The sequence below is a fragment of the Xyrauchen texanus genome, chromosome 30, assembly GCF_025860055.1.
Source record: "Xyrauchen texanus isolate HMW12.3.18 chromosome 30, RBS_HiC_50CHRs, whole genome shotgun sequence".
NCBI classification, from domain to species: Eukaryota; Metazoa; Chordata; class Actinopteri; order Cypriniformes; family Catostomidae; genus Xyrauchen; species Xyrauchen texanus.
Window position 1 is genome coordinate 23,759,161 of NC_068305.1, and position 22,496 is coordinate 23,781,656.

At 39.1% G+C, this 22,496-nt stretch overlaps 1 protein-coding gene across 1 annotated transcript in view; it reads right to left on the reverse strand.

The window, feature by feature from the left end:
* gmds (GDP-mannose 4,6-dehydratase) overlaps positions 1-22,496 on the reverse strand; it is a gene marked incomplete at its 5' end in the record, with an annotated part of 92,604 nt that overhangs the window by 60,515 nt on the left and 9,593 nt on the right. Inside the window, 2 exon segments of the mRNA XM_052098507.1 lie at positions 621-748; positions 21,991-22,108. Coding sequence (XP_051954467.1) covers positions 621-748; positions 21,991-22,108 — 246 coding nt within the window.

Below are 22,496 nucleotides of genomic sequence, written 5' to 3' on the forward strand. Positions count from 1 at the left end.
AAATTCCAGCAATTTATTGTGAGAAACGTGTGGAAAGCTACCCAAAATGTTTGACTCAAGTTAAACAATTTAAAGGCAATGCTACCAAATACTAACAAAGTTTATGTAAACTTCTGACCCACTGGGAATGTGATAAAAGAAATAAAAGCAGAAATAAATAATTCTCTCTACCATTATGCTGACATTTCACATTCTTAAAATAAAGTAGTGATCCTAACTGAGCTAAGACAGGGAATGTTTTCTACAATTAAATGTCAGGAATTGTGAACAAGTTTAAATGTACTTGGCTAAGGTGTATGTAAACTTCTGACTGCAACTGTATATATACATATATACAATTGTTTTTTTCAAAATGATACATGTCAATTTAGATTTATAATCATAAGTGTGCTATTTGTAAATGTAATCCCACACGCAATCACACATGTAGACATATAGGCAACTGTACAGTTGTTGGTCATTAGCTGATTTGGCATGTGTAAAAAAGGAGCAGCGAAACACCTTGTGCCACACTGGAGAAAATGCCGTAAGATGTGAGATTGAGAAGGAAAGTGTGTCTTCTGTACAAATGAACAGAATAGAATATCTCAATGAGTATCAAAATGAGTGTGTATGAGTACCTCCACATAATCTCTGGCATGACCCCAGTCTCGTTTGGAGTCCAGATTGCCCAGGCTGAAGCACTGAAACTGCCCGAGGTGGATCTTTGCCACAGAGCGACTGATCTTTCTAGTTACAAAATTTGCACCTGAAAAAACAAACACGCAGATATGTAACAATACTAACGATGTGCAAAATTACATCTTTTTCAACAACGAGTGGTAGGTTGCCCAATGTTTTGACCACTAGCTGTCAATGAACACAATGAGCTTTAGCGATAGTGCTTTAAAGGGGATACATTTACACAAACTACAACTTTTCCAATGCAAACCGTTTACTCTCTGATAGCTAAAGCAAAGCACATTATCAGCAAGTTAAAGCACCCCAACTAATATATCAAAGTTAAAAATATATATATTTTTAAATATATATATATATATATATATATATATATATATATATATATATATATAAAAATCGGTTTTGTTCTGTACGACTACACAACCATCCCTAAAATGTACAGACTTTGGTATTATTTTAGGACATCCATTGTGTCTAATCAATCTCTAGATATCTTCCTGTTTCTCGCTCTTTCCTTTGTCCTTTTTTTTTTTTTTCATTTTTGATCTCCATTGCAAATGTCAGTGCAAATCTATGCATAAAGGCCAAAGCGAATCCAGAACGAAGTTCGTTAGTCTCTCTCTCCCATAACACAAACAGAAATGCGCACCAACATTCACACAGAGGGATAAAATCAGACTCTTGTCTAGTCGGTGGACCACCCTGGAGAATTTGTAAGGCAGTCCAAAGTCCAACAGAGCTGCCAGACACACACATACGCACACATGCTTCATCTGTGGGAAACCTTGGATGGACTCATGTCCTGCTGGGTTGCGCTATAGCTTAAATCAGAGGTGGGAGTTCTAACCAAAAAACCTCTATGGTACAGCCAGGCCAGTAATATCAGCACTCCATTCACAGCATATCTCAGGAACACAGTCACTTTAAGTGTATAGGCGAAGGACTACTATTAAGCTCTTGACTAGGATTGAAGTCTTTGCTCACTACGTGTTTTTATGACGTAAAAGCTTTGCAGAGAGAGTAAATGCTCACAAATTCTGTTATCCACCCAACAGTGTGACATACTGTGCATTCAAGGTGTGCATTTATTTGGTCCGTGCACTCAAATCCATGACCTTGGAATTGCTAGTGCAGTGCTTTACCAGCTAAGCAGAAACACATACTCTTCCCAGATTGTAAATTTGAAATAACAAGAATCATAAGGGAACAAACTCTTTTCACTTACAGGATGTCCATCACGGGCCCCCCGGGGTGAAGCCTCGCTGCCATCACAAAGGGCTCTTTCTAAACTATGCTAAACGCAGCTCACAGCCAGGTGCATGAGCTTGGCACGAGAGGAACGGTTTAAAATACCACACTGTAAACAGCCAGGTCAATCTGTCGTCACAGACAAACCAAGGGGGGGTGACCCAAGTAACCGATTTCTGCTCACTCGTTCTGGAAAAAAAGGCTAAAAAAAAAAAAAAAAAAAAAGCATATTGACCAGACTGTGGTCCACAATAATGGCCCGACTATGCGTCTGTGTGCAAGTGTGTGTTTAAAAGTCCAGGACTGGCCATTTCCGCACACTGGCTCCTGTTTCCAGTTGGAGTGCAATTAGGTCGTCTCTTAGTGCACAGTGGGAAGCCGTGACGAGGAGCAGAGTCGCAGGGAGTCGACCGCAGCCTGCTCTCTAGTCTAAAACAACCCAGTTTAGGGCTCATTTTGACCATGATTATGCAGATAGGAGTGCGGCAAAGCCTCGAAAAAGGCGGTAGACCTGCAGGTGTGCGTGTTGGCGGTGGAAGGTGCCCTGGCACTGTCAGTGAACATTTGAAGAGTAATGAGCGGGGGTAACGTTGAGGATCTATGCAAAGTTTGTAATGCATGGAAAGATGCTCTGCCAAACCAGGTGGAAATAAAGTGCAGTCAAGATGTCTGGTCTATCAGTCACTGACACTCTGGATATTTCCAGCACGTGAAAAAACTACTGTCAGTACAAGGCCCTGTTCCTGTCTCCTGACACATGTCTGAACACACACTCATGCGGATGTACACCCAGTTAAACGCTCAGAGACTACCACTGGATATCGTTTAGTCTCCAGATGTTCGTTTAACCCATCTGAAGCTAAATGCATTTGGAAATTTTGGTTTTGCAATATTAAAAAAGATAGCTCACCCCCCCCCAAAAAAAAACACAAAAAAAAAATCTACATTTTGACATTGTTTGCTCACCCTCAAGTTGTCCCAAACCCAAATGGAGAAAAGTAGTTAGGCAGAATGTTAGTCTCAGTGACCATTCATTTCCATATTTTGTACATACAATGTGAATAGTGACTGAGGCTAACATTCTACCTAATTTTACCTTTTTGTTTTCCAAAAGGGTTGAACTATTTTTGGATTTGTGATTTAATAATTCTTGAATAAGAGGGTTACATGAATGAAAAAACAAAAACATGTACACACGTACACACACACACACACACCAGCATCCTGCTCGCTATCAGAACAGAACTGGCAAAGTTGCAGTATCAAATGTGAAAAATAGTTCACCCTGCCAACTTTAGAGTGCATGTGGGAGTGTCTGTGTGTTATTGAGAGAGAGGCAGAGTAAAAAACGAAAAGCAAGAGATACAAGGTGAGGAGAGATGTTTAATTTGAGACATTAAAAGGAGCATCTCAATCACTTCCCTTCTTTGTTGTCATGACAACATGACAACACAAACACAGGTGTGTGAGATGGGTTGATGAGGAGTGAAAGGGCAAAATATCTCCCAGAAAATCCAGCAGTGTACATGTGCATACATGTGTGTGAGATAGGTGAGAGGTCTTTCGACAACATACAGGTGCAGCCCTTCTCACCTGGAAAGGTTTAACTTTTTAAAACGTTCTTCTTTCAACAGGAGAGAGAGAACGTGAGAATACAAAAAAAATAAAAAATGATAGATGAGTGCGTAATTGAGGAGGCCTTAGATGTCATCTAATTGACTGGCATGGGTCTTTCTCTCATCTGGAACTACACTCGGTTATTAGATATACAGTCCTGAATAGGAGTCAAAGTGAGAATGCTTTCGTATGCTCACAATAGGGTTGGGAACTGAGAGACAATTCTTATTTAAAAACCGGTTCCATATATTTTTTTAAAAAACGTAACTGAATGACTTTCATTTTTGTTAAGGGTTCTTGCCCATGCATTCTTCCACCATTGCATTCAGAAAACAATATAAAAATGCTCAACTGTAATAAAAAATAATACTGACAGTGTTTCTGTACTATCTACAGTGTAATCAGTGTAGTCTGATTCCTGAGAGATTTACTCCAGCTCTTTTAAGTGATTCAAAAAATATAATCACTCAGATGAGTTAAAGAATAACTCTGACTCACTAACTACACCACAAGTCTTTATCATGTCCAACTCGAAATTAACCAAGAATTGTTTGTGTTATGTGCCTAGTATACTGTAGATTTGAAGTAAGCTTACATGTACTTTAAAAGTTTTACTTCAGTTGGAATACTAAAACAATTAGTCTTTTTAAAATGTCATGTAAACATTTTAATCAGAATGGAATCACACCAGTCTGATTTTTGCAAAGTCAGACTAACAGACATAGATAATGTAATTCTCACTCGACTTTGTCCAGCTTGTATACACATTAATTGGAACACAATTGGCCTCGCAGTTGTACACCTGATGTTTTCCCTTCAACTATTTAATTACGCAATATGCATTGCATCATGTATACTTGGACAGACTGCTGAAGCCTGTAGCTAGACTACAAAACCTGACTGTAGCTTAATCACAACTGCGCATGTAAACATATTGACTGACAGGTTGACTATGGTCATTTAAAAACAAACATTGAGTTTTCTTGTATTAAGTGAAATTTCAGAAAAGTTCTTTATGTAATTTGAAATAATATAATTTGGAAAATGACCCGAGGCAAACAAAAGCAATAGGAACTGCATTTATTGTTTCCAAATATTTCTTCCTCAAAAGTGCTAAAAGAAACAAAAATTGAATTATTATAGGGATAGTTTACTCAAAAAAAAGAAAAATGTCCTATCATTTATGCCACCTCATGCCATTCAAGATGCGCATTACTTTCTTTCTTATGCTGAACAGAAATTAAGGTTTTAGAAGGTTATTTCAGCTCTGAAGTTTCACACAATGCAAGTGAATGACCAAAATTTTAAAGTTCCAAAAAGTACACAAAGGCAGCATAACAGTAATCCATACAAATCCAGTGATTAAATCCATGTCTTTAGAAACGATATGATTAGTGCAGTGGCAAATCCTCAGGGCCAGCAAAGCCTTTTCTGCATTCCATTCAACTCTGAAAGCCAGATTTTACAACTTCCTACAAGGAAAAGTGCAATGGAATGCATCTTAAAGTCAGAATTACATCTTGTAGGCTGGTGCAGAAATTCTCAACACTGATTTCGCCGAGCTGCAGGGGCATGATGTCACAAACATACCACACTCAGGGAGATATACAAAGTGAGTGAATGTTTATCATATCTAAGGAGAGTCAAACCCCTGCAAAGCTAACAGAAGCATTGCAGTTATGTTTCCTTAAACGTTTTCTTCCGAATATAGGGAATGGAATTCAATTATAGTCTGAGATATCAAGTATGAATATCCCACATCCAACTTGAATGTGAGCAAGAAACGCAGATAACCGTGTACCCTGACAAAGCAACATTTAAATCGGAAAAATTATTAGATAGATTCTTCCAGGTATTTTAGACCTCCTTGGTAGAGTCATATGAAAAATTATGATTTTTGAATGTCTGTTCGGGAGATGTTCATTAAAAAAAAAAAAAAAAACAGTCATGCTGCAGTTAAATTTAGGCTTGCTTGAGCAATAAGTGTCCTTTCAAATTCTGGCTTTCATGTGTGGATGTGTTTTTAAAATGTCAATTGGTATTACTAGTTAGCTGCAACATAATGTATGATGCCCAAAGGCATAGGGCGTCTTATTCATTTTGAAACAGTGTTTTCTTAATGGCATGAATCACACTAAAGGCCTAGACTTTTAATGCATGGCCTGCCACTGGATTAGTGTGGGTGAGAACAGATCAACATTTTTGTACTTCTTTACTATCCATCTCTACTTTCAAATTCTTCTTCTTTTTATTTTTTTTTTTACTTTTCACTTTTGATTTATCTATTAGATTTTTTGTATTATTCTTCATGCATATCACCACCTACTGTGCAGTGTGGAGTATTTATAGTAAAGAAGGTCTTAAATATCTGTTTCTCACCCACAACTCTTATATCGCTTCTGAAGACATTCATTTAACTACTGGAGTCTTATGGATTACTTTTAAGATGCCTTTATGTGCTTTTGGAGCTTCAAAATGTTGGTACCTTGTGAACTTGTGAGGACCGACAGAGCTGAAATATTAATGAAATATGTTCTTGAAAATTAATTTTCATTTTTGGGTGAACTGTGCCTTTAAGAAACCGGAATCTGAACCACAATCATTCAATTGCTTACAATTCCCCTCCATAGCTCACAGTACATGAGGATTGTTTTGTTCTGTACACTCCATGGTGGATTTGCAACAGATTATTTGTTTCTCCTCATCTTTCGTAAACTCGGTTTTGGAGCCGGTTTGTTTATTGGTGGATGTGGACACCAGCTGAGGGGTGAAAATTCCAAACTAAATTCCAAACCAGATTAACTCATCATAGCAGGACCGCCCAAAGACGGGAGACTGTTTGACAATGCTGTTTGGACAGGAAATGAAGTTGGCTTTCTTTTTCACACTATCCTATCCATCTATCTCCCTAGCTATCTTTAACTCTCCTCCACCCCTGTACTCCCTCTCTCCTCATTTTCCTTCAACCCACACAGACACACATAATTACTTGGCTATCCCAAATGTCCCCAAAGGTAGGTTTTGTTGGATTTAGATACCTATTTTGATGGACAAATTTGCCCCTAAACTATAACCCAGTAAACCTACCCATGTTTGCCACTACCAGCCACTGCCTTGGCTGTATAAATGAGGACATACAATATACTTTTGCTAATGATAATTACTAGACCAACCTAAACCTACCCCTATAAGAAAACAAATTTGTCTCCAAAGTAAAACTATGTTTGTGCACACACATACACTAATCTTTTGTAATTTCATCCAGTTTCAGAATGCATTCATAATTCATTTAGAGCACAGACATGTATGACTTTGTTCTGTCACTGTTATAACAATCCTCACCACATACCCATACTGTATGTCCACCACTGGCAACTCGCTAATGCTAGTAGATGACATCACTGCTGTTCTTGCGCTCTTGGGTGTGAGGGGAGGGTGGTGGCACACAACAAACTCTGTTTTTGAGAAAATGTCATTGCTGCACCCTTTACTACAAGTCATGTCATGATACTCCCCCGCAAACCAATCACAATGAGACAGCAGGACACACAAACCGCATTTTTGTTGGACTCATTATTTCCTTTACTGTAGTCTTCAGAGCGGCTATTATATAATGCCAGACTTTTTTCTAAAAATACAGTGAAGTGTCTTGATGTCCTGAATTGCAGTCTAATGCCTACATGAGCAGCTGTCAACTAATTCTAATCAAAATAGAACTGAAATGAAATTATCTTAAAAAGGCAGTAATACTCACTTAAAGTAACAGCATGAATAGCTGCGAGTTGATATTCTAATAAGCATGAAAAACAAGCGCAGCAGACACAACTATGGACCTTAGTCAGGGAAGACACCATTTAATTTTTCATGAATGAAAATGAGGTTGTGAGGGGATAGATGTACAGACTGTTCACTGGGTTGTAATATTTTAATGTCCTATCCCTATCCCTCAATGCTCTGATTTAATGCACACAAATAAATAAATATGGTGTTTACCCACATTAAAATATATAGAGTGAAACAATAAATTACATTTTATTTATATATTTATTTTAGGTATCACAAACTGATTACTGATACTTTTCAACTCTGAATAAAACAAACTTATATTAATAATAATTTTTTGTCTCTATGGATTCTTTGGATGGAAATATTTTTGCTAAGCTTGTCGAAATGTATCATGAGAATGCAAAATTCATGAAGGGTATGTGTGGTTTTGCCTTAAATTTGGGCCAAAAGGAGGCATCTAAGGAGGCGGGGAAATTTTGTATATTGTGTGTGTGTGTGGGGGGGGTACCCAGGGGTACCCACCCCATCAACATCGGCCGTGTACTCGGCCAGGTCAAAAGAGGTCTGACAGACACAATGCAACCCATACGCATGAGACATCCATACAAGTGCAAATTCTTTATTTAACATTATTTAATTCAGTAACTGTTCATAAATGTTCAGGGCTAAGCAATAAGGATGGATCAAGGTCAATGTGAGCGTTAAAGGCCAACTGTCACAAGTGTCACTTTCTCTATCAGGCCGGTCCTGCATTTTCAGTAGTACATCTTACATTCATTGATGTTGTATATTCGTTTTCATATCAAGTCGTTTTAAACAATTGGCTTACTGAAATGCTGAAATCTGCTTATTTAATACATTATCTAGCTAGCAGACACAAAAAAGTATTAGTTAGAATAGGTTGATAAAAAAAATATCAGTAATTTCATAAAAATAATAAAAACATTAATTATTTGTTGAAAACGTCCATGGTGTGGAGAGCTGTTGTTTAAAAGCTACCAGTCAGTATTAGAAGAAAATATAAGGGCTGTCGATTTAATGCGTTAATAACGTGCAATTCATTTTACAAAAAATAACGCGTTAAAAAAATTTACTCATTTAATCGCAATGCTTTCCTGAGAAATTCAAGCTTGTAGTACCACCTGTTTACTCCAGAGGGCAGTAAGTGAAATTTTAGCTGTGTGAGCAACATAAAACATTAACAACTCTTCAGCGGACACACACACACAAACATGCGTTACGTTCTTGCGTTCAAAACATTTGAAGGAGCGCAAATGCGAAACCAAGGGATCTCATGATGTGTTTAAAGATCGAGTATTAAACTATATTTAACTTCATTAATCTGTTTATTTTTCTTGCCAAGTTTTTTATACATAAGTGTAAATGTATGTCTATAAAGCCCCTATTTGTACTTTTTGGAAAGACTTAAAATATTATTTAAATACTCTTTGTACCTCCAACAACTCCAAAGCATTGAAAACCATTACACTATATGTAATGAATATAATGTTGTGGCATTATTGTAAAATATATCTGTAGTATTGTGGTCTATGTATACCCCTGGCTTGTTTCTAAAAAAAATTACAAATGTCTGACGCAGGTGTACATTGACGGGTCCTTAAACAAGCCCTCATAATAAATCTCCAACTGATTGACAAATTCACTTGTGTAATGGATTGCTGTGAACTGTATGCCAATGATTGACTTATGTTCAATAATATGGTAGTAAACAATACATTGTATTCTAAAACCGCTTTTTGTATTGTCTTATCAATGATGAACTCTTCTGCTACAAGAATTTAATGCATTTTAATTATATATATATATATATATATATATATATATATATATATAAATATATATATATACAATTTTGTAATATTTAAAGATAACTATGTATCATTTTTTCATCATTATATATTTAATTATTGTTATATGAGGGGCTTTCTCAGCAAATATTTGTATATGCGATTAATCGCGATTAATTAATCGGGACACTATGTAATTAATTCGATTAAAAATTTTAATCGATTGACAGCCCTAGAAAATATAGAAGCAAATAAGCAACAGTCAGATAATTTAATTCAGCATAATAACCTTTTAATTGAGAGAAGGATTTCTTAAATCGATTTTGTGATGATGGTTGATATCAAGTGTCTTTTTTGCACACAGTTGCATGTTCTGATGTTAAATGAAAAACACAGAGCATCGAAGGTTATATCCAGTTTGTGAAAACTTGATCAAACAACACAATGATCAATAATTTCTGATAATGTTGCAATTGGTCTGTGTGCAATTAGTATTGTATTGTAACTTTATTATATTGCAACTTGATTACACAAACAAAAGCAGACAATATGTTACAGTTGCAACAGTTGCCACATTTAGTGATAATTGTAAGGGTACGGTTACAAAGGGATTCCTTTACTCATGAGCTTCGTGGCAACTGGCTGCTGAACCCTGTTGTAATATCATACGACTGAATTACTGCACAGTGTGAATGTGTGTGTTTGAGAGAGAAAGGCCTATGCTCTAATTTAATGAATTCAGACATAATCATCCCTAAACACGAGAAATACGGGGAATCCCTGACTGAAACTGAGATGTCAAAGATAGGGAGAGAAAGCAAGAGAGAGAGAGAGAGAGAGAGAGAGAGAGAGAGAGAGAGCGCAAGCTCATCTAACCTGTTCCTTAAATTTGACACACACTTTTTAGAATCACACCTACACATTTTTCCATCGAGACAAACCCTGTTGCATGATCGATTTAGTACCAAAATACCAGAGTGTGCATCTGTAACCACACCTCAGTGTGAAAACAAAAGAGACTGACATCTGATTATTGTGAGACTGAAACAAAATTCAAATGCCTTCACCACGCAATTTCGCATCATTTTCAAATAATCCATCTAATACTGCGCATGGATTGACTCTAGCTGTATGGCTTGGCAGTAGTCCAGTAGCTATCATTACCATTGCTGCGATAATTAGCTTTAAGTTCCTTGGACTGTGCAAACACGCTCTTAACGCCAAGCCAAAACATTCAATCATACCAGTTAGAACTGAGAGAGACATGTTTCTGTCAAGTACAAGTAGATTTATGCCGTCAGATTGTGTGGAGAGGTTTCAAGGCATCTCAGCATGCCGCAAGCAATTTTCATTTTTTGGGGCATTGTTTTCTCCAAAATTAAACAGCCAGGTTTTAAATTGTCTGATTGACTGATGGTATAAATATGCCAAAATAAAGCTATTAGAGGAACACAGATACCATAATTTGGTTGTTTCAGCTGCTTCTAGTAGCAGTAGCCACTGCATCGTTGTTGCAGTGCATGCTGTGAACTCCAAATTGCTACCTTTTTTTTCAGATTAACAATGTTTTATTGATTCACATATTAAACATAGAAAATCAAAACACATATACACATAATCAACAATCAACCCCCACTATAACCCCACCCCCTCCCAATCCCCAACCCCACACTGGCCCCTAACTTCATCCCAGGGGTCATACCTAATTATAGACACACACACAAAAACAAAATTATAATAAAAATCACACATCCAGAAACACCAGATATCTGCCCCATTTCCCCAGTCCATACCCACCCCCACCCCATCTCAGAGCACCCTCTTGAAATGAGGGCCCTCGAGCCGACCTCCATCCCCTTAAAACTATCTGGTCTGGCGATCATGACACTGGTTAGAACCCAACTCTTTATGTGCCTATTCTTTACATCGATGACCGCTCCATCGCCCAAAACTCTGGGGCAAAATGAAACCTGAGTGCCCGATATGTCAAATTGCTCCCTTTTTGCATTGTAGGCTAAGAAAAGACATGGAAATTACAGGGATTTTGTTGTTTATGTAAGTGCAACCACATTGTGCGCATTATCTGAAGTCAGTAGAAGACTTGTGAAAGGTAATTTGCAAAATAAATTTCTTCACGTTTTCACAGTAACTTGAAAATGTCAGGGGGCATTATGCCTGACAACGGGAAAGTCCCTGTTGCCCAGGGCGATTCGTGCACAAGCGAACACCCTTTCTCTCTCTCAGCACTACCTTACCGTCTCTCTTAATACAGCTACCGCCCTCCGTCGATACTACTCCTACACTCAGCACGTCAGGATTGGAATTCATCAGCTAATTAAGTCTATGCTTGAGATGACACCAACTTCCCTCACTCGACTCCCTGCTCAACCAGACACGCTCACCTCATCATTCACTCGTTCCCTCAAACATAAACACACATGTAAACATGGCAACAGCCTGGATCATTATGGGCTGCGGTTGGGGTTGCCCCAGGCATAAGTTGTCTCTGGTAATCGCAGAACGCACACAAGCTTGAGTGTGAGAGAACAGAGAGGAGTGGGTTGATAAAGAAACCATGACTGTGTGCATAATTAGGAAATAATTTAGCCTGTTACAGATCATCCCTAAACTGTCCATTCTTGTAAAAACAAAGCTGTTTTAACCACAAATAGAAACATTTATTATGTTTCTATTAGACATATTTTCAGGTTCCGAATTACAGATGGGTACAAAAAACTAACATCAAAACAATCAAAATTAAAGGGGGGTCTTAATCTAAAAAGAACATGTGCTAGTAGAGTTTTGAAAGAATGTTTCAATACAATCCACATCTTTTTGAGCATAATTTTGATTGTTACCACAAAAAATTCTTTTGAACCATGGTTACAATTAGACACTTACAATGGAAGTGAATATGGCCAGTCCATAAATGCTAAAATACACATCGATTCCACAGTCTAGCCACAAGATGTAAACATTAAACTTTAACATGATTTGAGATAAAATCACTAACATGCTTTCGTTGTCATGACAACAAAGTTGTAATGTCGGATCTAACATTACAGATAAGTTTGGATAGCAAATTTATCACACTAAAATTTGTTAACCAGTATAATCTTTGTGTCTTGTAGTTATACTTTTGAAACGGTCACTATTTAAGTGATTATGAACTTGCCCATACACCTCAATCGTAAATGCCTTACTGAAAGTGCATTTATTTATTTAAATAAAGGAGAGAATGGTCTAAATTATTCCTGTTGAGATCAACATTAAGTCACAAATGCTGTCAATTGAGCTGGGTGTCCTGTCAACCCAGGAAAACTTTCATTTGACAAGTAGCAAACAACATTTTCCAACAATGTTTAAGTTAGCATTCAAATCCAACCCTAAACTGCTGTCATTATTTAATTACTTTTTTAAATATCAAAGTGTATCACAGATGGGACAACAAGGTACAATTCGGGATGTGCAAGAAAAACCTAAATAATTTGCAATTATTATATAATAGCAATCTAAATAGTTGACCACCCTGAAAGTCATTGTATAATTCGCACACTGCTTATTTTAACACAAACAAACACAAAATCTGTGATTCTTACTGTTTGGCACATTACTAGAGCTCACACATACAGCAAATAGTTGTATTTTATTTTTTTTTTTTTAAGACACTACTTCTGAAGTGATGAATATAATGCAGTCCATATAAAGGAGCCAAACGTTTTTTCATCATGCCATTTTATTTACTTGAGAACAGTACACTCACACACAAGGTACTGTTCAGTACCTGACAGTTAACCTTGTGCTGACAACAATTAACAACTAGTGGTCGTCTGATATATAGCAGATGCCGATAAATCGGCTGATATTCAGACTTTATTTAATTAATCGCATCAGCGGATACATTTTCCCCTTTGGCCGATTTGGTTCTTGAGGGCGCTGAGAATCACCTGTTTGTATGTGAAGTGACTGAGACATGTAAATGACCAGTCATTGTTCGTTTTGTTGTTACGTGCCATCGTGTTACTACAATAATAGAGCTGTATGCAACACAGTCTCATTTAAACAGTCCGCATATCAGAGTGGCAGCAGATGCATTTGCATTCATTATGTTAAATTGCTCGCCTGTTTCATTCTCCCTCTCTCTCCTCAACAGTTCCCTGTAACTAATGATTAAAAAAAGGCAAATATAAATAAAGCTTCTATTATACACAGTTTGCAAATATGCAGAGATCTCATTTAAACAGATGTATTTCAGAAGTATTCTTCCCTTCGAGCACTCATCTAATATCTTCCTTTGCAGTATGTATTCCATCAGTCAGAATCAAAACTTCAGGATCAGGATCAAAAGTTCCTCGGATTCAAAAATCATGATGACAATCCAAGCAGGCGATCCAGGCCATTTAAACTGTCAGATGCTGGATCTGCACGAGCAAGTGAGTGCAACCAAAGACTTTCTAGCAAGTCAGTCCGCTGTCGGCCATGTTTGGGATAATCTCGGGAGGCTATTTCCAGTCATGACAGTGCAGCTCTTATCTACTTGAATGGGGAAAAACCGAAATCTCCAAAACTCTTGGTCAAGATTATGATCAAAGAACATATTTCAAATCAGCAGTAAAATCTGACAACACTGGAATCAAAAATGCTGCTTCTTTATCTCAATCTTTTTATAGCTAATGCACATACGTGTTCTCGAGTTGATTGACAGGTGATATCTATATCTAAAAGGTGAATGGCTCTTTCACCTGTAAGGCGGGACTTCCTTTATACATCTGTTGACTGTTGGCTGCAGTTGGGCGTTCTAATTTCTCCCATTCATTATAATTGAGGTGGCCGTCTCTGCTAAATGTCTCTGGTGCAACTTCAAGGTAAAAGCGCTTCACGTGTGCTATTTGTAAATGTCCTATTCACTATGATTGCTAACATGGACATGCCATCTATGGTTGCTGGACTACTGTATGTACTGTTATTTACTTCTTCCTAATATATTAATAATTTCTTCATGTGCAAATAAATTACAACAATTTGATGACTAAAAAGAAATCAGACGATCTACCATTCAAAACACAATTGTATATATTTTTGAAGTTACTTTAGTGTGAAATTAAGTAAATATAGAGCTAAATAAGCATTTATTTTAGCAATTTTAAGTTTGTTATTTACAATATTAAATTGTGTTATATCGGCATTGTATCAGCTTATCAGCCACCCTGCTTTCTAGATATCGGCATCTGCCAATAAAAAACCCATATCGGTCGACCACTGCTAATAGCTACCACAAGTGAGCGATCTCTAAACCAGCTTTCTTATGCAAGCACACACACTCATGTGTTGGTGCGGCTATCCTTATGAGGACTCTCCATAGACATACTGATTTTTATAATGTACGAACTATAGCTTCATCCCCTAACCCTAACACTCGCACTCACAAAAAACGTTCTACTTTTTTACATAACATTTTTTATGTGATTTGAATTATGGGGACACTAGAAATGTCCTCATAAACCACATTTATAGCATAATGTTTTTGTAATTACCAGTTTGTAATCCTTGTAAGTGTCCTTGTAAACCACCCACACGCACAAACACATACATACAGAGCGCATGTGTCATCCCAGTTGACAAGTGCTGTCATTTAGGAACTTGAAAGAATGAGTTTAGGTATTGTGTGCACTTGTCTGTGCGTCAAGAAGCCTACACACATACTAAACAGTGTTGAAACACTGACAATGCACAAATTGATGTGCCAAGATCAAAATCACCAAGCATCCACATCAATGAAGACAGGATGCCTGTGCATTAAAAATGCTAAAGAGCCAATTTATTTCCATATACTTTTTTTGCCAAATGTATGTCTGTGTTATCACTATACACTAGCACATGCGACAGTGGCATGGGAATAACTCCCCAAGATGTTTTATAAGGAAGAAACCTTGGGAAGAACCAAGACTCCTCAGGCTGGCACATATGCACGGTGTAATACAGATGCAATCAAGACACATATTTATGATAATATTGACTAATATGTTGTTTAACTGAATGATTTATTGAATTCTAGAATAGGAATCCATCCTATATGCAAATATTTACTCATCTATTCTTTTTACCATGTCATTTGCCTGTATTGTGTCGGCACTTACAGTATACCATGATACACTCCTTTTATATCTTATAGTTAGAAAGTCAAGTTTTAAATTTCTTGCAGGCAAGTGGCACCAGGGAGAGTGCAACAATCTGAACGACTGAATCATTCTGAAGAGAGGGACTAAAGAGGAACTAAGAGGCAAAATTGAGATTGGGATTTTTCCACCAATCTGCATATAGCAAAATTTGAAAATAACAAAGCTGAGTCTCTCCCAATACAATTTCTCTGTTAAATGTGATAACTGGTAGTTTATGCATTTGAATTTCAGCTGTTCACTTTACATTCATCATAATTTAAAATGTCATTAATCATTTTTAACAGTTTACTTTGGAATTACACACTAATACTAATCTGCAGCTGAATGTTTCACGATCCCAATCTTCCAGTCACTTGCGCCAACATCATGTTAATGCTATGATCAAAACTACTGTCCTTCATTTTATTCCTTCTTTCCATTCAACATCTTTGCAAATGTCGTTACATTATGTAATGGTCATAATAATGATAATAATTATGTTTGCACACAGGTATATTCAAATTGATCTCTTAACAAATGACAAATCCCTTAGGGCAGGGCATGAGATAGGAATGTGTCCGTTTACCCACACAAAGGATGAATTGTTCAGTGTAATATCTGCGTTTATGCTGTAAACAGCTATTTTCCAGCACTCAATCAAGTGTTGTGTGGCTGAATTCACCAAGAATTACAAACTTTCAGATTGTGGGGTTACAATCAAATAATAAAAAAATACATACAAAATAATAATAATAATACAAAAGTTTGATAGGCCAATTGCCATCTTAACCCACAATATTTTATTTAATTATAGTATTTTTCCGCTATTTCTATTTATCCTGTCCCAGAAATTAAGGATGTACTGCTTTTCTTTTTTAAGAAGGTTAATACTCAAAGACTGGGTTTAATTCCGACATCACTTTTGGAAGCCACTCGCCAAGGATGACACATTTATTGGTTATCGCTTTTCAGAATTTAGTGAGTCATACCCAAATAAGAGCAACAACACAAATTGTTTGCCATAAATAGACTACGAGAATTGTCATACCCCAAAAGCCCACAACTAGCAAACTTACAATGTTTGTAATATTCTTGATGGGGCATTAATAATAAAGTGGTTTTAATTTTACTTTTGTGTTTTTAATGAATAAATAAATACATTTGAAATAAACACTGTTAAAGACTAATAAATGATGATGCTTCTATCTCCATAAAAAAATTGATGATTAGTCTATTGGGGAGAAGAAGAAAAAAGTCTTATTTAAAACAATTAAATCTCCTTTTTTTTTTTTTTTTTTTTACATTTCTGCATTTCCCCATCTCTGAAAAAGCTTGTAGAAAAACATGTCGCTACAAACTTCTTTACATTACATCTGTATTCCAGTCTTTGAAAGACTTTTATCTTTCATAATTAATCATCTGTGCACTAGTTTCATATGTGCTGTCATTTAGATCAATCAAAACTTGTTTTTAATGAGATGTTATGTTGTTAAATAAAGCCCTGTTTGTTGGTGGTGACGTTCATCATTGCAGGTGACAAGAGTGGAATGATTTACACCAGCAATTAACTGTGTGTGTCTGTGCAAGTGAGACTGTTTGCATCCTCTAGACACCCAATTAGCAAAAAGGAAAGTTATACTGAATGTTACACAAAGTCTCCTACAGTTCAACTACTGCCTTGTTAAAAATGTTAAGTCGTCATAATCGAAAAGGATTATTTAACTACACTTCCCCAAAGACTTATTATCTTTCACAGTGTCATTCAGTCCTGCATTCTTTTCAGTGTTTGCCATGTTATATCCATCTACAAACATGCATACAATGTCAAATTCTCTCCTAGATGAAATTTACATACCACTTTAAGCACAAGTGAACATAAAACACAATACAAACAGCAACTTTCCCAGTTCAATACCTCTATGAATAGCTAGAGCTATGCACTAATCCAAATGCAAACACAAAGCTTACGCCAATCACACCCTACTAAAACTGTGTGCAAACAGCACACCTGATCTGAGTAAATACGCTTCTGCTTTCTGCAAATGTACAAAAACATATTCACATGCTCAAAGAGAAACATACTAATTGCTCATAGGTAACGGAAGGGTGAACACAGAACACTACTAAGACTAAATATCACAGACTTTATTTTGTGTTTATTAATGACATTTTAACTTCTTAAACATCAAAGGAAAAAAGTAAAGAGGAATTAAATTAAGAAGATGCTGAGAACTTGAGTTCCTCCGACACAAGCCACATTACATTTTTTTCTCTCTTAAAAATACACACTGAATGGAAGTTATTTGCTTCCATATCTCAGCTTTAATAAGTCCCTACTTTTTAAACATATAATCTACACATGGTCTAATGCAACTAATTGTTTCACTATTCCACAATATGTTCCATTTGTGGTTAAATGACAATAAACGCAAGGTTTAACTTGTACAAACATCAACATGCAAAGTACACTGTTCTCTCTTTGATGTAAAGCCATGGCAGCACACTGACACTGAAGCAACATTATGGTGTATGCCTTTTCTTTAGCTAATCCTCATCACCAAACAATATGCTAAAGGCAAGGTCCTGAAAGGACACCTAGAATAGCTTGCATTCACATGCAAATAATTTCTTTTCCATCTCTATTGTGTATCCACACAGAGTACCTGAAATTGGTAAATCCCACCTGAATAATTCAGTGTTATTTTATTGTTATAACTACACATTTCAATATATTATTTATGTGTGTCTAAAAGGTGCTGCCTAGTAGATTTTCCATTTTAATATTACAGATACGATAAATTAATTATTAGACTTAGAGATTCTATTCTGACACATATCTTTTTACAGAAAAAACATGCAAAGTATCAATTTAGTTCTCTTTAAAGAGATGTTATGAATAGCACAGAAATATAAAAAATAAAATGTTATTTTCTAATAACTATACTTAACTATTTCAAATGGACATAATGGATATCCAATTACTGTTTTGAAAATACCTAAAAATAAAAAAATTAAATTCACATTTACATTATTTACATTAAATACTTTATGCATTAATTTTATTACAAATGTATTTTTTACTGATTTTGAAATGTATTTAAAGCGCTACTCTCAAACAAAACAGCCCTCTGCTGACCCCTGTGTGTAATGACTGGAAACCAAGCATGTGTGTGCAGGTATGAGTTTCCTCTGTTTAGATATGGCAGAAAGAGTGGCAAAGCGTGGTGAATAAAAAATGTAAACTACAATCAGAAAGTAGCAGTGATCTACCACTTGATTGAAATTCCTATCCTTAATGAACACTCAACACACTCACATACACATTACAAGTTATGCCTAAACTGAAATGACCATTTAAATAAATAGATCTTGTTTATTTTTACGCATAGCAATCCTGATTGCGGCTGTCATAGTATGACTGCAGTCTTTACATATGAACAGATCTCCCTTATTCTTAGTGTCTATGCTTAAAGCACATTTGATTTTCCAGTTGAAGACCCATTGCAACACACGAGCACTGGACATCATTATGACAGTGAATGTTCCTGCTGTTATCTGTCATCACAGAAGACGAGCTTCCTGATGGGACACCCAGAACACCTCCCATTCACATTTAAATGATTGTCTGTCTTTTTCCAATGTTTCTCAGTGAGTTTCCACCTGAATTATTTAGTTCCACATTACTGCAGCTGCTGTTTTGAACTGTTTGTGTTTAATGTAGGCCTGCAGGTGCTGTCTGCTTCTTTCCATCTTAGTGGCTTATACCAAAATGAACCATTAACACACATTTAGACATATTACTCTAATATTCTACTGTAAATTATCATTGCAAATATTAAATGCCTTTACTTAATAAATGTCCCTGATCTTATTATGGACAATATGTTAATGAATGTTATTCTAAAAAAAATATTTTTTGTTTTTTGATGTAACCAAGGCCATGCAATTGGGGAAAAAATGAATACCAACGTCTAGATTACTGTTGTAACCTCCATTCCCTGATGGAGGGAACGAGAAGTTGAGTCGAAGAAGCGACAGTAGGGGTCTCTCTTGACAGCCTCGCAAATCTCTGAACTTGAGAAAAGGCCAATGAGGAATTGGCATCAGAATTTACATGTCCCTCCCCTGGACATATGGGTATAAAGTCCATTCAGGTTTTGCACTGAGGAACCTAGAATGAGGTTCGGGCATAACAGTGGCTCGGTTCAGCGTCATGGCCGGGAGGACACAACGTCTCATTCCCGCCCTAAAGTACCACTTTAGGGTGTAAAGTTGCCTAGTAGAGGGAGCTCTGGCTTTGTTGATCGTATCTACGATGGCAGGTGGTAGGCCACTTATCTTCCACATCCCTTCCAGGGGCCAGACATGGAGGTTCCAGAGGTCTGGGCTCGGATGCCAGAGGGTGCCACGTCCCTGAGAAAGAAGGTCCTTCTTCAGGGGATTTTGCCAGGGAGGGGCTGTCGAGGAGCACGAGATCCGAGAGCAAGTCCGTGTGGGCCAGCAGGGGGCCACCAAAGTGACTTCTTCCTCGTCCTCCCTGACCTTGCACAGCACCCGTGCAAGAAGGCTCACTGGGGAAAATGCATACCTGCGCAGCCCCCGGGGCCAGCTGTGTGCCAGCACGTCTGTCCTGAGGGAAGCCTCCATTAGGGAGTACCAGAGTGGACAATGGGAGGTCTCCTAGGAAGCGAAGAGGTTGGCCTGGGGATGGAGCCTCCACTCTCCGCTGAGCGTACCTTGTCGCGACAGCGCATCCGCTGCCGTGTTGAGGTTGCTTGAAATGTGAGAGGCCTGAGTCGCTGCTGGCTCCAAAGGAGGAGATGGCGGGCGAGTCGTGACATATGACGAGAGTGCACGCCGCCATGGCGATTTATGTACGCTACCGTCGCGGTGCTGTCTGTGCGGATCAAGACGTGCTTGCCCTGAAACCTCCGCAGGGCAAGGAATACAGCCAGCAACTCTAGGCAGTTGATGTTCCAATGCAGCGGAGTCCCCTATCCAGGAGACACAGTGCCCCAACCCTGTTTAGAATAGTCTGTGGTGACCAGAACGCATCAGGACATCTGCTGAAGGGGGGACTCTTGTCCGCAAAAAAGAGAGGTCTGTCCAGGGGTTGAAAGTCTGGCGGCAGGCAGGGGGTGATGAACACACGGTTTGTGCCGCAGCGCCATGCCCATCTCGGGACTCGAGTCTGGAGCCAGTGCTGAAGCGGTCTCACATGCATCAACCCCGGTGCCGTGACCACCGCGGAGGATGCCATATGCCACAGGAGCCTCTGGAATTGTTTTAGAGGAACTGCCGTGTCTGGCTTGAACAAGGTGAGGCATTTCAGCACTGACTGCACGCGCTTGTTGGTGAGGTGGAGTCTAACTCCATGCTGCGAAAAGAGATGCTCTGGTCCCAGTTGACCTGAAGCCCTAGACGGCCGAGGTGCCTGAGCACCTGGTCCCTGTGGGCGCACAGTAACTCTCGAGAGTGGGCCAGAATGAGACAGTCGTCGACGTAGTTGAGTATGCGGATGCATCTGCAACCTTCGTGAAGACGCAAGGGGACAGAGAGATGTCGAAGGGAAGGACCTTGTACTAATACGCCTGGCCGTCGAACGCGAACCGTAGAAAGGGACTGTGTCGAGGCAAGATAGAGACGTGGAAGTACACATCCTTCAGGTCTACCGCTGCAAAACAATCTTGATTCCAGACGCAAGTTAGAATGTGTCTTTGTGTGAGCATTTTGAACGGGAGTTTGTGCAAGGCCTGGTTGAAAACTCGCAAGTCTAAGATCGGTCGTAATCTGCCACTTTTCTTTGGTACGATGAAGTAAGGGCTGTAGAAACCCTTCTTCATCTCAGCTGGAGGGACAGGCTCTATCGTGTCTTTGGGTAGAAGGGTCACAATCTCCGCACACAGGGTGTTGTTGTCTTCGCCGTGCACCAAGGTAAAGTGGACGCCGCCGAAAGGGAGTGGGGGCCTGGCGAACTGAATCGCGTAGCCAAGTCAGATGGTCCTGGCCAACCAGCGCGACGGGTTGGGAAGTGAAAGCCCCGTGTCCAAGCTCCATTCGAGGGGCCCTAAGGGGACGATCATTTTTGACGTACCCGACGATGATTCGCAGCGAGGTGGGGCAGGTAGTGTGGTGTCGGGAGGCAAAAGCGCATCCCGAGGCTCTAGAGCTGAGAGAAGACTCGAAGCACTTACCTTGCTCCGCACACCTGGCAGGGAGTGGGTTAGTGACTGAGGAGGAGGTCCAATGTAGGCGTCCTATGGACTCATCAGAACCGGCCGGCTGGGGGGCAGCAGTCGTGGGTCCGGAGGCAGGGGATCCGCATCCGGGGTGGCGGGAGAATGACATTTGCGGGCCAGGTGACCCAGGGAAAGAGAAATTTGCTCTATATTGATAATGTGGGAACTGAAGCCCGATGAGGGTGCGACAAAGAAAATACCTTTAACTGAAGGTTCTCCTCCCGGCCCTCCACCGGGGGATGGAGTGGTCTGCTTACCAGCTCCGGAGCAAATGTCTCGTTCCATGGGTCGTTCATCTCAGGAATGCTTGAGAGCCTCCTCGAGGATGTTTGGTAGACGGGGGGCATGGGCTTACTGCGGGTCGCTCGACGCTGGGGCTGAGAGCTGGGCCCAGGTTGAGGTGGAGCTGCCTGACGTTTGGAAGCCGCAGGGTGACGCCCTCGGCGAGCAGACCGAATATGGCCCGTGCTGGTATGGCGGCGGGGCATGATGCAGGAATGGCCTCCATCGGTTTCTTCACTGCTGAGAACTGCTGGGTGAAGTCGTCAATGGTGTCGCCGCATAGACCGAGCTAGGAGATGGGGGCATTGAGAAAGCGTGCTACTTCCCGTATCTCGACCAGGTCCAGCCATAGATGATGCTCCTGGACCACGAGGATGGTCATCGGCCAAACGAGTGCCGTCGCTGTGACCTTCGTGGCCCCAGGGGCGCTGATCGGTTGTTGAGCGTAGTTCCTGCAGCACATCAGGATCAGGACTATTCTAGTGCAGATCTTTAAGTGCCTTGGCCTGGTTGATTTGCAGGGGGGCCATGGCATGCAAGGCGGAGACAACTTGGAGCAAAAAGTGCTGACATTTAGCATAACAGCCCTGGGAAACTTTCCTGTATGTATCACTCCCGCTTGTCTGCGTCTATGGTGGTCCAAACAAACTATCAGTCTTTGCGATGTTTGACGACAT